This window comes from Prunus avium, chromosome 3 (genome assembly GCF_965620075.1).
Source record: "Prunus avium chromosome 3, drPruAviu1.hap1.1, whole genome shotgun sequence".
In the NCBI taxonomy this organism is placed as follows: Eukaryota; Viridiplantae; Streptophyta; class Magnoliopsida; order Rosales; family Rosaceae; genus Prunus; species Prunus avium.
In genome coordinates this window covers 30,835,579-30,851,660 of record NC_142286.1, presented here as the reverse complement: position 1 = coordinate 30,851,660, position 16,082 = coordinate 30,835,579, and the positions used below count along the sequence as shown (strand labels likewise).

Below are 16,082 nucleotides of genomic sequence, written 5' to 3'. Positions count from 1 at the left end.
GCAGCTGCTAGTTGAGAATAAGAAAAGCTTTATATATTAATTGGTAAGAGTTAAGTTAATCTAAAAAGTCAGAGATGGCAGCTAGTTGAGAATAAGAAAAGCTTTATATTAATGTAGTAGTTGGATGATGTGCTTTCTTTTCAACTACAAAAGAAATGTATGAGCTGCTGTGGTAAGGCAGATCCTACAATAAGAGCAATGACAATACTGTTAGATCAACACATGATTTTCATTCTTCTCTTTTGTCTCTGTCACACAAGTATTGCACAAGCAGCATCAAGAGCAGAAGCCCCGCCCATAGCAATGCCTAATTGCACAACGCTATGCGGAGGTGTGAGCATCCCTTACCCTTTTGGCATTGGACCAAGCACCAATTGTTTCTTAAACGAGTGGTTTCAAATAGACTGCAACAAGTCTACTGGGCACAAGCCGTTCTTGCGGCGCGCCCAACTGGAGGTGCTTGACATTTCTATCAATGGCACGCTTCGCGTTAACAGCCCTGTCACTTTTCTGTGCAACACCAAGAAGGGAAATTCAAGTCACCAACTGCTGGCAAATTTGACAGGAAGCTTCTTTGTGTTCTCTCAGAGGCACAACTTATTCACTGCAGTGAGTTGCGGCTTCCTTGCCGTTGTGACAAGCTCAAATGACGATGATATGGTTGCTGTTACCGACAAAATCATCGGTGGGTGCAGGTCCATTTGTGATAGCTTTCAAGAGGGCTTCGAAGGAAATCCCTGCCGTTGTGACAAGCTCAAATGACAGCCCTGTCGTTTTACTGCTACTGCCCGGAAGGCTTCGAAGGAAATCCCTATCTTCGACAATCTTGCCATGGTAAGATTTTCAAATTATTATAACATGCGCAATTCTAACTCATTTTTCCATCTCCTCGCCACTTGGGCTAACATGTACAAATTGTTTTTGTTACAAACATACGCAGGACACATAACACGGGAGTCGTTGCTTGCTTTTTATAAATGAATGAGGTTCAAAATTATTTGGATATAAACAAATGAAGTGGTGGGGTTTAAAAAATTGAGATAAGATTTGGTGTATGCTAATTTTAACTCAATGTAAAAGTTAAATCACTATGGCCTTGAAAAAAGATAGTCCTACATCTAACAATTATGCAAGAATTTCAAGCATGATCTTTCACCATCATTTCCTTTTTTTCTCTTTTTGACGTTGTATTTCAGACATTGATGAATGCTCGTACAACCCTACTATATGCTTGGCCGGAAGCAAGTGTGTGAACGACTATGGGGGGTACCATTGCTCCGTGAATAAAATGCGTGCTCTCAAGTGGGCCCTTAAAGGTATGGCCAATAATATTCTACGTTCTATAACTTTAAAATGAAAGAGTCGACTGTGGATAAAAGAAAGTTCAACAAAAGACACAAACTTATTACATGAGCTTTTGGACACCAAATGAAGTGATAGTGGTTCATTTGTTTTTATTTTGAGCCCACTTTGGTCTTTTAATTATTTATAACATATAAGAAATTGCCACATCAGTTGGTGTGTCTCAATGTTGATGTTTCATTGAATTGTCCAGGTCTTGGCGCGGGTCTTGGACTAATATTGCTACTTATTGGTCTGTGGCTGGGATACAGACTCATAAAGAAAAGGAATGACATTAAAAATAAGAAGAAGTTTTTCAAACGAAATGGCGGTTTGTTGTTAGAACAACAATTATCGTCTGGTGAAGTTAACGTTGAGAGAATCAAGTTGTTCAAATCCACAGAGTTAGAGAAATCTACTGACAATTTTAATGTCAATAGAATTCTAGGTCAAGGAGGACAAGGTACTGTTTACAAAGGAATGTTGACGGATGGTAGGATCGTTGCTGTAAAAAAGTCTAAAGTAGTTGATGAAGGCCAACTTTCAGAATTCATCAATGAAGTTGTGATTCTTTCACAAATCAACCACAGGAATGTGGTTAAAATACTGGGTTGTTGCTTAGAGACTGAAGTTCCTCTTTTGGTTTATGAATTCATACCCAATGGAACTCTTTATCAGTATATCCAAGGACAGATTGAAGAGTTTCAACTTACATGGCAAATGCGCTTACGCATTGCCTTGGAAATTTCAGGTGCTCTTTCGTACTTACACTCTGCTGCTTCCTTTCCCATATATCATAGAGATATTAAGTCTACCAACATACTCTTGGATGAAAAGTACAGAGCAAAAGTTGCTGACTTCGGAACTTCGAGATCAATTGTCATAGGCCAAACTCATCTGACCACAGTTATACATGGAACATTTGGTTATTTGGACCCAGAATACTTTCGGTCAAGCCAATTTACTGAGAAAAGTGATGTTTATAGCTTCGGAGTGGTCCTTGTTGAGCTCTTGACTGGAGAAAAACACATCTCTTTGGTAACAAGCTCAGCGAAAGAAAAAGAATACAGAAGTCTTGCTGCATATTTCATTACATCGATGGAGGAAGATCGTCTGTTAGACATTGTTGATGCTCTGGTTTTGAAGGAGGGCTCTGAAATAGAGATCAGGGTAGTTGCTAACCTTGCAAGAAGATGTTTGAATTTGAATGGAAGGAATCGACCTACAATGAGAGAGGTCACAGCGGAGTTGGAGGCACTTCAAATGGCAGAAAAATCCTCTAATACTCAACAAAATTATGAAGGTGTGGAATTTGTCGAACATAAATCTATTGAGCAATGGGGTGCTGTTTCAAGCTCAACAGGAACAGGATGGTCAGCTTGGGATCGTGATGGTGATGATCCAACTTCGTCATTACTCGAACTTCCACAATTATCTGTGAAAACATGGTGAACAAACTATTGTTGTAATGTGTGTTTCTGTTAATGTTGTAGGCAATCACATGTTCTTTCGGAATATAATGTTCTGTAATGTATGCTACTGTAAGTTTCGAACCCCACAAAAATAAACAAGAAGGAAAACTCAAATTCGATTTCTTTTGGCTTAATGACCATGACTATGAACTAATTGCATACCCGTAAAAAATGTAACTAAAGTGAAGCCTCGACCGTGTTTGATGGATCGAAAATCAGAGTTAGAACTAGGCACAGACTTCAAATACTTTTGACATATGAGACATTTATGTACTTCAAAAGACTAAAGAAGACTTTTCAATTTTATTTTGTTTTCGGACAATGACGTCTCAACTTTTTGTAATTCATACTGAGCATGTATGTGGCATAATTACCATCAACTCAACTGCATTTTCGTTGTGAGTGACATAAGTCAAGTAGCTCGTCAACAGCATTATCTTTTCATTTAATTTTTATTTCGTGGGTAGATAGAAACAGAAAGAAACACTTCAATTCTCTACTACCAGTCAAGTATGGCGTCCCTATATGTACAGTTTCCACACATTACAACAAGACGACTTCAATTCGAACCACTCGTTCTCTTTTCTTCTATCGTGAAGGGATTTCTATAATACAAGCACTAAGTTGCAAATAAACTTTTTGTCTGAGAATCTTTTACTTTTCCATTTCATCATTTCCTTCTCATTACATACGTAGAGTAAGAAAGCAAGCTACATATGTATTCTTCTTAGCAAACAATAACTTGGAAGAAACAGAGGAGGAAACAGAGGAATGCCTGACAAGATGCAATATGATTTGCTAGTTCATCTGGTACTATTCGTTCTGCTGTTATGGAGCTCAAGTACTACAACAGCAGCATCGGGAGCTGAAACACCAATGGCAAAGCACAATTGCGCAACACATTGCGGAGATATTAGCATCCCATACCCTTTCGGCATTGGACCTAATAAAGAGTGTTACTTTGACGAATGGTTCGAAATGGTGTGCAACCAGTCTTCTAGTATCAGCCCTCACAAGCTTTACTTGAGGCGTGCCCAGCTGGAAGTGCTGAACGTTTATGCTAATGGCACGCTTCGAGTTAACAACCCCATTGCTTTCTTCTGCCATGGATACAGAGGTCAGCAACCTGCGAATTTGAGTGGAAGCCCTTTTGTATACTCTGAGAGACACAACAAATTCACAGCAGTGAGTTGTGGCTACCTTGCCTCCGTGAGCTCAGAAAAGTATCTTGTTGGCGGATGCAGGTCAATTTGTGAAGGGACTAGCATAAGCCCTGAAGATTGTGAAATTGGTGTTAACTGTTGCCAGACTAACATCCCACCGCATCTCAGTGTCATCAGTACTGATATAGAAGATGATAGAAGAGCAAGGGTATGCAAGAATATATATGCATTTTTGGTTGACCAAAAGTGGTTTAGGAACAATTTTATGGCATCCAATTTTAGTGTCATAAAGGATATGCACAGCGTTCCGGTGGTGCTAGATTGGAGCTTAGGCTGGGACAATACTTCAGTCCCATTATTTCAGATATTCATTGGAAATGATTCCAGGGCTTATGATGACCCAACGCCCAGCTGCAAAATACTAAATGCCACTTCCACTTCCACTGGGCAAAGGCTTGTATGTTCCTGCCCGTCAGGCTTCGAGGGAAATCCCTATCTTCGCAACCCTTGTCACGGTAAACAAACCTCTAAAATCTCTCAAAAAATTTCCAACACATGCACAAATTAGTTAACAATTTGTCATCTGTTCCACACTTTTGTTTACCATGCACCAAATTATCGCATTTTAGTCAGCTTTGTTGGTTTGTATTTCGTGATAATCTTTCACCATGATTTTCATTTGCTTTCTTGTCTCTACATTGCAGACATTGATGAATGCACAGATAAAAACAGATGTGGGCCTTGGGCCCCCCATTGTATGAACTATAATGGGACGTATGCATGCTACGGACACATAGTGGGTGGAAAGACAAAGATCAAACTGATTCTTATAGGTATGTTTCAGTCTTGCAATTATTTCATATATGAAAGATGACAATGCCATGCCAATAACACAAAAGGCAAACAATATGCAGGCAACAGGATAATGTCGTGTAAGTTTTACTCACGCAAATACCAACACGAATTGGACGCCTAAAAGTTAATCAAACCCAATTTTTAAAACAGATTGTGCAACTAGAACCTTAGAACTGAAATCGGCGATAAAAATAAACACTTTGATTTTTTGTAGTCGCACATGATTCGAGTTTATATAATCAACAAAGTTATATACAACATCAGTTTACAAAAAATTCGTTCTTAAACAACCCTTATTGAGTCTAGTTCAACATGTCAAAAGGACATTTTCAAAATCAAAACAGAGCACAATGAAGTAGTTAAGGCAACTCTGTCACAAAGTAGTCTACAAACTTTTGATATTAGCAATACTTCCTTCCATCATCATTTAGTTTAGTTATGCAGGTCTTGGCGCGGGTGTGGGACTGTTGTTACTGCTGATTGGTGCATGGTGGGTACATGAAGTCCTAAAGAAGAGAGAGAGAATTAAACGCAAGGAATTTTTTTTCAAACGAAATGGTGGCTTATTGTTAGAACAACAATTATCTTCAGGTGAAGTTAATGTAGAGAAAATTAAGTTGTTCAAGTCAAAGGAGTTAAAGAAGTCCACTGACAATTTCAATACTGATAGAATTCTTGGCCAGGGAGGCCAAGGTACTGTTTACAAAGGCATGCTGGCTGATGGTAGAATTGTAGCTGTAAAAAAATCTAAAATAGTGGATGAAAGCCAACTTTCAGATTTTATCAATGAGGTTGTGATTCTTTCACAAATCAACCACAGAAATGTGGTTCAACTATTGGGTTGCTGTTTGGAGACGGAGGTTCCCATTTTGGTTTATGAATTTATACCTAATGGAAACCTTTCCCGGTATATCCATGGGCAGAATGAGGAGTTTCCACTTACATGGGAGGTTCGCTTACGAATTGCCAAGGAAATTGCAGGAGCTCTTTCCTATTTACATGCTTCAGCTGCCTTTCCCATTTATCACAGAGACATCAAGTCTACCAACATACTCTTGGATGCAAAATACAGAGCAAAAGTTGCTGACTTCGGAACTTCAAGATCGGTTGCCATTGACCAAACTCACCTCACCACACTTGTACACGGCACATTTGGTTACTTGGACCCTGAATATTTTCAATCAAGCCAATCTACGGAGAAAAGTGACGTGTATAGCTTTGGAGTTGTCCTTGTTGAGCTCTTGACAGGACAAAAACCAATTTCTTTTAGAAGGTCACAAGAAGAAGGCAAAAGTCTTGCCACATACTTCATCATTTCGATGCAGTTAGATCGCCTGTTTGAAATTCTTGATGCTCAAGTTGTAAAAGGAGGGTCTAAAGCAGATATCATCACAGTTGCTAACCTTGCAAGGAGGTGTTTGAATTTGAGTGGAAGGAAGCGCCCTACAATGAGAGAGGTCACGGCAGAGCTGGAGGGGATTCAGATGTCAGAAAAAACTTCAAATGGTGAACAAAATTTTGAAGAAGTTGAATATGTTCGAACTGAATCAATTGAGCCTTGGGATGTCGTTTCAAGCTCAACAGGCACAGGGCCAGGTTTGGATGGTGGTCCTTCTTCATCATTACATGAACTTCCACTATTACCTTTCATGTCACGCTGAACAATAATTAAATATTTGTTAGTTGTAATATTCTAGTGCTTGTTCCATATATGTTATGTTTTTCTCCTTCTTGAACTTTTCCGGTCAGAATGTGACTGCAGTTTCAACCAAGAAGATCATAGTGGCTGATTAGTGTAAACTATAATGACTGCACATGAAAGAACACACATCTTTGGTGTTCCATTAGAGTTTTCGAATATCTAGAATATACAAGAGCACATCCCCTCAATCCGATCCCTTCATACACTCATTCTAGATGGGGTGAATTCTTTTGTGTGGGTTGGCTTGACGGTTGAGCAGGGGCACTTGTATTTGTATGCATCTGCCTAAGAGTCTTGCCCATCAAGAAACTCTTAAGAAGTCTTTATTGCATTAGGTTTATAACTTCTAATCACAATTAAGATAGGAATCATTCTAGCTCGTATATTAGCCTTAAAACACTAACTTTAATAGAGCTGCTGGTTTAGTTGTATTTGAACTCCTAATTGATATGAAGTCTTAGAATCCTTTGATGATTATAAGACCACACTTTAATGAGATAGTCATCTATATGTCTAATAGTCTCCCACTTGGTCTAATGATCATCAAGAACTCAATATCAATTACTGTAAGGCCTATAGAATTCAACTCAATTATAATTCCTAATCAAGTCACTGTCAATCAAAAGAACAAGCATGGAACTATCAAGACTTATTGAACATTTCAATATTTCAAGGTCTTTATAATTACCCATACAAGCTCTCAAGATCACATGAGGCTTCCATCAATACTAGAATGCTGAATGATCACGACAAAACTTAATTTGCGTTTACACACTTTCATTTATACGCCCTCCCTTAAGAGATTACCAATATCTCTCCTTAATGACTCAGGTATGAATTCATGTCTTATGCAATGATTGTAGCTAACTATACTACATGATGACATGTAACTGGATTCATTTGTCAAGAATAATAAACACAAAACTAGAGTCACATAATTTATTAGAAGAACTTAACCAAATAGTAGCAAACACATAATTGAACTGTCTCCAAGAAAATAATGAAATTAAGTGGATTAAAACTCAGCTCCCACTGATTTTACATATCAAAATTGAACGGCATTAATTAATGAATTATTTGAACAGGGTGTTTAAAAGTGTTAGATTTGAATATTTTAGCTGGATCAAGAGAAATCAGTTTGGAGAGTATAGTCAATCACCATTAATTAATTAATTATTTGCCTTTTAAGTCACACTCAAAAAATATTTCTTGTATTAAACTGTACTTTAGACCGCATTAGAAGATTTTAGACTATCGCCTTATGCAACGTGTCTTCGGGCTTCGCTTGTGTTGGTTATACAGTAAAAATAAAATGAAGCTCAAACTCTGTTTCTTCAAGTGGGTTAAGGAGCAAGCAACAAAGAAAAACTCTGTTTCGCTTGTTTTGCATAATGTAGCAAAGTATTTGTTCCATGGTCCATGCCTTTGATTCATTCTAGTATAATATAACCACTCGTGTGAAGTTTTCTGTTTCGTTTTCGAATTCATTTAAATAAAACCCATCTAATTTAAGTAAAATTAACATGTGCTTTGATTCATGCTTTCTCTGACTCGGCTTCTTTTGATCAAATGCGCATTGCATGTGCCCATTTGAATTTGTGTGTATATGTAAACGTAATCATTGATTTGATAAGGAAGAAACTTTCACAACGTTTTTATGTAATTGAAAACGACAGAAGAAAAATTAATAATTAAAGAATACTTTCCAATTTTAATTTATTTTTGGACAATGACCTCTCAACTCAACAAATGGTGATTCGTCAAATCGAGTGGTTATGGCCACAATAACTAACGGAGCAATGCACTGCGTGAGTGACTCAAATCAAGTAGACTAGTCAACTTTTTTTTTTTCTTTTTTTTTAAATTTTAATTTGTGGGTAGCTAGAAATAATGAGAAGGAAACACTTGGATTTTCAACTACCAGTCATATACAATTTCCATTCCGACCCAGCACTAGTGTTTGTTCCTTTTCTTCGATGGACAAGGGGGGTCTTGGTCTTCATTGTACAGTACAGGCACTAAGTTGCAATGAAAACTTTTGCTTGATAATCTTTTACTTTTTAACTCCATCATTAAGTCGACTATGATCATAAACGTACTAAAGCAGTTGAGATGGCAGTCAAGTATGGAGACTTTTCACACGAATTCAATCACATGGATATTGTTTGCCTATTTTCCTAAAAGGACATACTCTTCTGCAAATTATGGTTTGACGTATGTGCAAAAAATAATTCATCAAAAATACAAAAAGAAAAACGTCTACACACCTCATATTGCCATTTGACAGAGAATGTAAGAGTTCATACTTACAAGGGAATGAGGGAAATATTTTTTCATAGCAAATTAAGGTGCAGGTTCACGTCCACATGTATATATATGTGTGTGTGTGTATATTAGCAAACAAACAAGTAGGTAGATGAGAGATAGGAGAGGAACAATGCAATTGCAAGCAGTTCAAATAATTCATCAAAAATGCATAAAGAAAAATGTCCCCTACAAAAAAAATTTCAACGATCCAAACTATTTATTTTTTAAGTCTACATTCATAAATCATCCTTGCAAAAAATTAGACAAATCGGAAATTATTTCGACATCCAATTGTGTCTTACAAAATCAATGAACACGGTACTTCAAGAAAGTACTAAAATTTCAATAATTCAATTTAGTGGTCAAATGACTACAAGAAAAACATGATTAGTTGACACTTCTTTGGTGACGTTTTAGCAAAAACCATCAACTATAATGCTTGGTTTTGACGCTTTTTAAAAAGCGTCAACTATATGTGGCCTAATCATGACGCTTATTGAATACCATCAGGTAAGACCATATATACATGACGCTTTTAGAAAACCATCAAGTAAGAACTTTATAAAAGTTGACGTTTTCTTCAAAACCGTTCTGACCAAGCAGCATAATTTCTTTTTTTCTTTTTTTTTTTGGACAGACTGAGTGGCTGAGTTGGTATCTTATATATCTTTCCTTCCAACAAGATAAAAAATAAAAAATTTCGTTCCTAAAATTCACGAACTGTAGGGTTCTCTCCTAAGTTCACAGATCTGAGCTTTTCTCCTCTATCATTCTTTCCATTGCCTCTTCATCTTTTTCAAAATTTACGAAATTTTTTCAAGACAAAAAGTCATGGAAGTCAAAATAAGACCCTTCCTTCTACATATTTTTGGGTATCTAATAATACTTACTGTCAAGAGTGTTGCTATTTGTACCACATATACTAATTTTTACCATTTTTTTAATATCGGTGAGTTCCTCATACGTTTATGGAGTTCAAACCCTATTAGAGAGGTGATCTGTAAAGTGGTCAAACATATATTATTTTTTATCATTTCTTTAATATCGGTGAGTCCCTCATTTATGGGGTCCAAACCCTATTAGAGAGGATGATCTGCAAAGTGATTAATAGATGTTGTGCAAATAGTATTGTATTGCTGATTTACCCTATTTCTCATATCTAAATTACATTTCAGATATTGATGAATGCACGAGTAGGGGTGGGCTCGGTTTGGTTTGGTTTGGTTCGGTTTTGAGGTCAAATCGTGCGCTGAACTATAAATTCCGATTTGGAGAAAATTCAAACCGTGCGCCGAACCAATGAACCGGTTAACCGATCATCTCGGTTAACCGGTTAGCTTGGTTTGGTGAAAACCTACTTGGAAACATGTAGACTCTAAATTCATTCACCATTCACATTACAACATATTTGTAGGGGCCTTTTTCTTCTGGCAGCAAGTGGGCTGGGCTGCTGGAAGGAGCAATCTGATGCAAGTGTCCCCTTGTGTCTGAGTTCGAAGATCAAGCCCCAAGGATGTCTGGAAAGGGCGATGACGCCTTAGGAAACTCCTTGGTTACCTTCACCAATGAAAATAACCACAAATTACAGATAAATATTCTAGCTTTGCATGAGAAGATTATGGCATGGGAGCAAAATTATTATGGGTTTAGCACTTGAGAGAGAGAGAGCTGTGAGTTCCTATGAGAGGCAGAGGTTCTAAGGGAAAGAGAAAGGGATTCTAAGGAGGTTTGATGAAGAGGGAGAAGGATTATGAAGAATTGTGTGTAATCTTAGCAGTTTCCGGCAGCTTGACAGTGACTCTGTCAAAGCTGCAGCCAATCTGCCAGAACAGGGGAGCTAAGGGAAATTGGTAAGCAAAGCACGAAAATTACTGGATTTGCATGTGAGAGAGGAAGCTTTCTCTCTGAAGGTTGTGGGTTGTGTTGTGTTGGGTAGAAGGGGTCCTATTTATAGCTGCTGGGAATGGGTCTTCTCCAAGAAACCCTAATGGTTTCTTCCCAATCTAGCTAAGCTTTCCTCTTCCTTTCTTCTCCTCTTTCTTGACTTACCTCATGGTGGCAAAAATCAGTTCTGCCCAATCCCACAAAATCAGAGATTTTTGGGAGCTCCAAGCTTCTTCCGGCGGCTGCTTCAGAGGAGAGCTTCCATTTTCATCCATCTTCTTTCTCCTCTTTCCATGGCCAAATCTGATGAAGGAAAGAAAATGGGTGCGCCTGCTGGTTTAAAGGATGGCATCCTTCCTTGAGTGCCAAAATCCCTTGGTCCTTCGAATGCCTTTGCTGGAAATTTGTTCCCCCATCACGTGCTAAAGCTTCCAGCGGCTCTGCATACATGGACACCTTTGCTTCTTTTCGTAGCTTTTGTTTTCACCCAAGTGCTGAGGCTCCTGTTGACTTTTATGCTAATTGTATGGGCTTCTTGAGACAACAATATGACTTGTCAAATAAATGGGCTAAGCTTATCAAGTGTTGGGCCATCTTGGTTGTAGTAATGGGCTATCTTTTGGTTGGGATATTTTAATTGGGGCAATGGGCTACTTTCTCTCTTGTGCTTACCCACATTTGGGCCTAAGAAATGGGCTTGAGTCCCGAGTCTCCCAAGCGACCCGGAACTTCCATTTCTCGGTCCATCAATGGGCCTCATGACAATTTATTATCATCCATACCACAACCCACTCAAGCAAGCCCTGGGCATTCGAGTGGCTTGGGCCCACTTAAGCTTGTAGTGCGATTGGGTGTGAAATAATAATTTCCCACTTGGCATGGCATGTTGCTTGGCATGCTTTTAAATATGACGCTTGATAGGATAATTGGCATGGATTTGCAGAGCTAAATGCATTTTATAATTTTAATCTCAATTTCTAGCATGACGGATTTTTATTTAGCATGGCGTGTGGAGTATGACTCGTGTATGTCATACTTTCATGTGCTCCAAATCGGATCTTTTTTCAATAATATATCATTTTGGGCTAGGGATTTATTCGGGCCCAACCATGGATTTTTTGGGCCTCAACAATATTCAAATTCATTCATTCAATCAATCCTTTCAATTCAAACTAAAACATATGCATCGTTCATCATTCACATCCATCTAAAGTTTCAAAGTAAACCATATGCATCATTCACCATTATGTAAAAATAATATTGACTAAGTATGAAAAATGGGTTTTCGGAATAATCATTTTCTCAAGATAATTTTTGGCGGCTTTTATTCCTCACACATCAAATAAGAAAACTTGATTTTATGGGATTTTAGTATGAAGTATATATTGACTTAATGAGCCATTATTTTTAGCCTAAATCGTATTTTGCACTAAAATCGATTTTTCATAATTTGATTTGGTTGGAATTTGATTTTCTAGTATTTTTATTTGAATCCAAATGGGGGGTACTTCCTTATTTACATTGTAAACTTAAGTAAATAGAGTAATATAAAAATAAATAAAAGTAAAATGACAAAGACATTTACTTAAATGTTGAAAATGGAAATAAGGTTGTATTATAATTATTTAATTACATATAATTTAACATACCCGGTTCGGTCCGGTTCACCAATGGTTTCTGAAATTGGAAACCGGATGCTGAACCGTGAAGGCCGGTTCGGTCCGGTTCATGCACCGTTGGCCAAAAAAAGAAAAAAAAAACCAAACCAAACCAGACCGACCGGTTTGGTTCGGCCGATTTGGCCAGTTTTTGGTCCCATATGCCCAGCTCAATACACGAGTATTGATTAAAGTCGATGCGGGCCCCACAGAAAGTGTGTGAACGGTCCTGGTTATTACTTTTGCCAGGACAAAAAGAGTACTAAATTCATGGTTATTATCGGTACATCGTACGTAGTATACAATTTTGGAATTAAACAGAGTTGATTTCTCTTCAAAAAGGGAAAAAAAATTAACTGAGTAACTCAAGGTTACAAATTACAATCCAAACTGCACTTATTTTCTCAACAGTTTAGAGCTAGTTTGGTCATCTTTACTGTTCATTATATTACAGGTCTGTGGAGTTAATTATTTATTAAACATAAACTCTGCCTAAGTGTCAAGAGGAATTTTAGACATAAACTCTTTTGCATGTTGCCATCAACAGTTTATTTTATTTTATTTTATGGGCACAAGAAATAAACTTGGTTTGCAATTTGTGATCATTTATCATTTTACTGAGTTATATATTGCAGGTCTTGGTGCCGGTCTTGGACTGTTACTTTTGCTTATCGGTGCATGGTTGGGATACAGATTCCTAAAGAAACGCCATACCATGAAACGCAGGGAGATGTTCTTCAAGCGAAATGGTGGATTATTATTAGAGAAACAATTGTCGTCAGGTGAAGTTAATGTTGAGAAAATCAAGCTATTCAAATCAAAGGAGTTAGAGAAGTCCACTGACAATTTCAATATTGATAGAATTCTTGGCCAGGGAGGCCAAGGTACAGTTTACAAAGGCATGCTGACTGACGGAAGAATTGTTGCTGTGAAAAAATCTAAAATAGTGGACGAAAGCCAACTTTCAAATTTTATCAATGAGGTTGTGATTCTTTCACAAATCAACCACAGAAATGTGGTTCAACTATTGGGTTGTTGTTTGAAATTCTTGATGCTCAAGTTGTAAAAGGAGGGTCTAAAGCAGATATCATATTAGTTGCTAACCTTGCAAGAAGATGTTTGAATTTGAGTGGAAGGAAGCGGCCTACAATGAGAGAGGTCACGGCAGAGCTGGAGGGGATTCAGATGTCAGAAAACACTTCTAATGGTGGACAAAATTATGAAGAAGTTGAATATGTTCGAACTGAATCAATTGAGCCTTGGGATGTCGTTTCAAGCTCAACAGGCACAGGGCCAGGTTTGGATGGTGGTCCTGCTTCATCATTACATGAAGTTCCACTATTACCTTTCATGTCACGCTGAACAATAATTAAATATTTCTTAACTGTAATATTCTAATGCTTGTTCCATTCCATATATGTTATGTTTTCCTCCTTCCCGAACTTTTCCGGTCATAATGTGACCGCAATTTCAACCAAGAAGATCATAGTGGTTGATTAGCAAAAGTGACTGAATGATTTCCATTTAAACACAAGTCACTCGATATTAATTATGATTAGATCAACAGAGTGTTTTGAAAGTGTTAGATTTTGAATATTTTAGCTGGATCAAGAGAAATCGGTTTGGAGAGTATAGTCAATCACCATTAGAAAATGATTTTCCTTAATTCAAAACTGTTTACTGTTGGCGAGTCCTTACTTAGTTAGGATTATGGTTCCTTATTTCATTAGAATTTTGGTTACTTACTAATTATTATTTAGTCCTATTGTAATAGAGATTTACTTCCTATTGTAATTTAGATATATTTCCTATTTTATTTAGGGTTTACACATCTTTGTACTTGTATAAATACCTCCATATTGGAGAAGAATAATAATATGAGCGTATCTTAGCATAACTGAATATTTACCCTACTTTGTTTGACATGGTATTAGAGCCAGGTTTTCTTGTGACCTGTGTTTGTGTTCTCCTTGCAATTTAAGTGCTCTCCTCCCCTCCTCTTTAAGGGGGGGAGGGGGAGTGAAAAGGATATGTTTATTGACATATCCCCATTAGCTTGACATATTCCCATAAAGATGTTGCTTATTTCTTGACTCCGACGACCTCTTCTCTTCAGGGGGAGAGGAGGAGTGAAGAGAAGTTGTGTCTGCGTGAATTAGCGAAAGTTGATATGGAAGAACTGTTGCTGTTGCCGTTGCCGTTGCCTTTACTACCGCCGTTGATGTTGCCTTTGTTTGCTTCGTTTTCCGTTGCTATGGTCATTGCTGATGATGTTGCTGTGTTTTGATCTGTCTCTACCCTAACCCTAGACACTACTTATTTCCGCTGCACTATACATTTAGCCTATAATCCTAGTCCGTCGCCGCCGCCGCCGCCGTCTACCTTGCTACCGTCGTCGCTGCTTACCTTGCTATTGACACCGCTGCTCATCTATTATGCTGCGATTTAACCACCTATTTGCCATGGCTAATTCTACTACATCTCAGTGTTAGTCAGATGTTTCTCAAGTACCATTGATCATATGGCTCCATCGACCCCTTCTCTTCAGGGGGAGAGGGGGAGTGAAGAGAAGTTGTCTCTGCTATTGCTGCTGCCAATGCCTTGTATTTCTGTTGATGATGCCTGTTATGTCTATGCCTTGTTGCTCCTGCCTGTTATGGTGCCAGTATTGTTGCTCATGCCTTTGCTGGTGTGTTTGCCTTGCCTTACCCTATTTTTTAGGTTTTGGTTTCTGCCTTATCTTCTGCCGTGCTCACAGAGCTTGTGTTCTGCCTTATCTGCTGCCATGGTCACAGGGTTTCTGTGTCCTGCTATGTGCCCTATTTTTTAGGGTTTGCTCTTGTGTTTCTACTGCGAACTTTGCTTTATGTTGTCACTTGTTTCACTCGTGGTTGACGAAAAGACCTTCTCTACAATTGGTGCTTCTCAAGTATGGTGTTATGTGACTCGCTTGTCAAGTTGGGCGTGCGAAATATCTTTGCCCAACTTGAGGGGGAGTGTTGGCGAGTCCTTACTTAGTTAGGATTATGGTTCCTTATTTCATTAGAATTTTGGTTACTTACCAATTATTATTTAGTCCTATTGTAATAGAGATTTACTTCCTATTGTAATTTAGATATATTTCCTATTTTATTTAGGGTTTACACATCTTTGTACTTGTATAAATACCTCCATATTGGAGAAGAATAATAATATGAGCGTATCTTAGCATAACTGAATATTTACCCTACTTTGTTTGACATTTACAATGTACATATATATAGGAGATTTGTTTGACTGTTACAAGAAATTATAAACAGCACTAAAGACTATAATTAGAAAGAATAAAAACTGATATTTAGTTACACAATCAGTTTTGATTGAGAAGAGGAAATCTCTCTGATCTTCAGTTACACAATCAGTTTTGATTGCGAAGAGGAAATCTCTCTAACACTATCGCCTTATGGAACCTGTCTTGGGGCTTCGCTTGTGTTGGTTATACAGTAAAAATAAAATGAAGCTCAAACTCTCTTTCTTCAAGTGGGTTAAGGAGCAACAAAGAAAAACTCTGTTTCGCTTGTTCTGCATAATGTAGCAAAATATGACGCAGAATTTTCATGCATGATCTTTCAACATACCATTTCTGTTCTTATAATAGAGCTGTATATGTAAATGTAATCATTGATTTGATAAGGAGAAACTTTCACAACGTTTTCAAGAC

At 37.7% G+C, this 16,082-nt stretch overlaps 1 protein-coding gene and 1 pseudogene across 2 annotated transcripts; both read left to right on the top strand.

Moving 5' to 3' along the window:
• Nucleotides 1–114: 114 nt before the first annotated feature.
• On the top strand, nt 115–3,022 carry LOC110745007 (wall-associated receptor kinase-like 22 pseudogene; annotated as a pseudogene). The gene is made up of 3 exons (XR_015834499.1): nt 115–834; nt 1,197–1,316; nt 1,556–3,022. The product of XR_015834499.1 is annotated as a wall-associated receptor kinase-like 22 pseudogene (transcript).
• A 346-nt stretch (nt 3,023–3,368) lies between these two features.
• On the top strand, nt 3,369–6,567 carry LOC110745008 (wall-associated receptor kinase-like 3). Its single transcript, XM_088250379.1, has 3 exons — nt 3,369–4,491; nt 4,681–4,809; nt 5,276–6,567. Exons 1-3 carry the CDS (start codon nt 3,585–3,587, stop codon nt 6,490–6,492), a joined length of 2,253 nt encoding a protein of 750 aa, XP_088106505.1. The 5' UTR covers nt 3,369–3,584; the 3' UTR covers nt 6,493–6,567.
• The last annotated feature ends 9,515 nt before the right edge of the window (nt 6,568–16,082 follow it).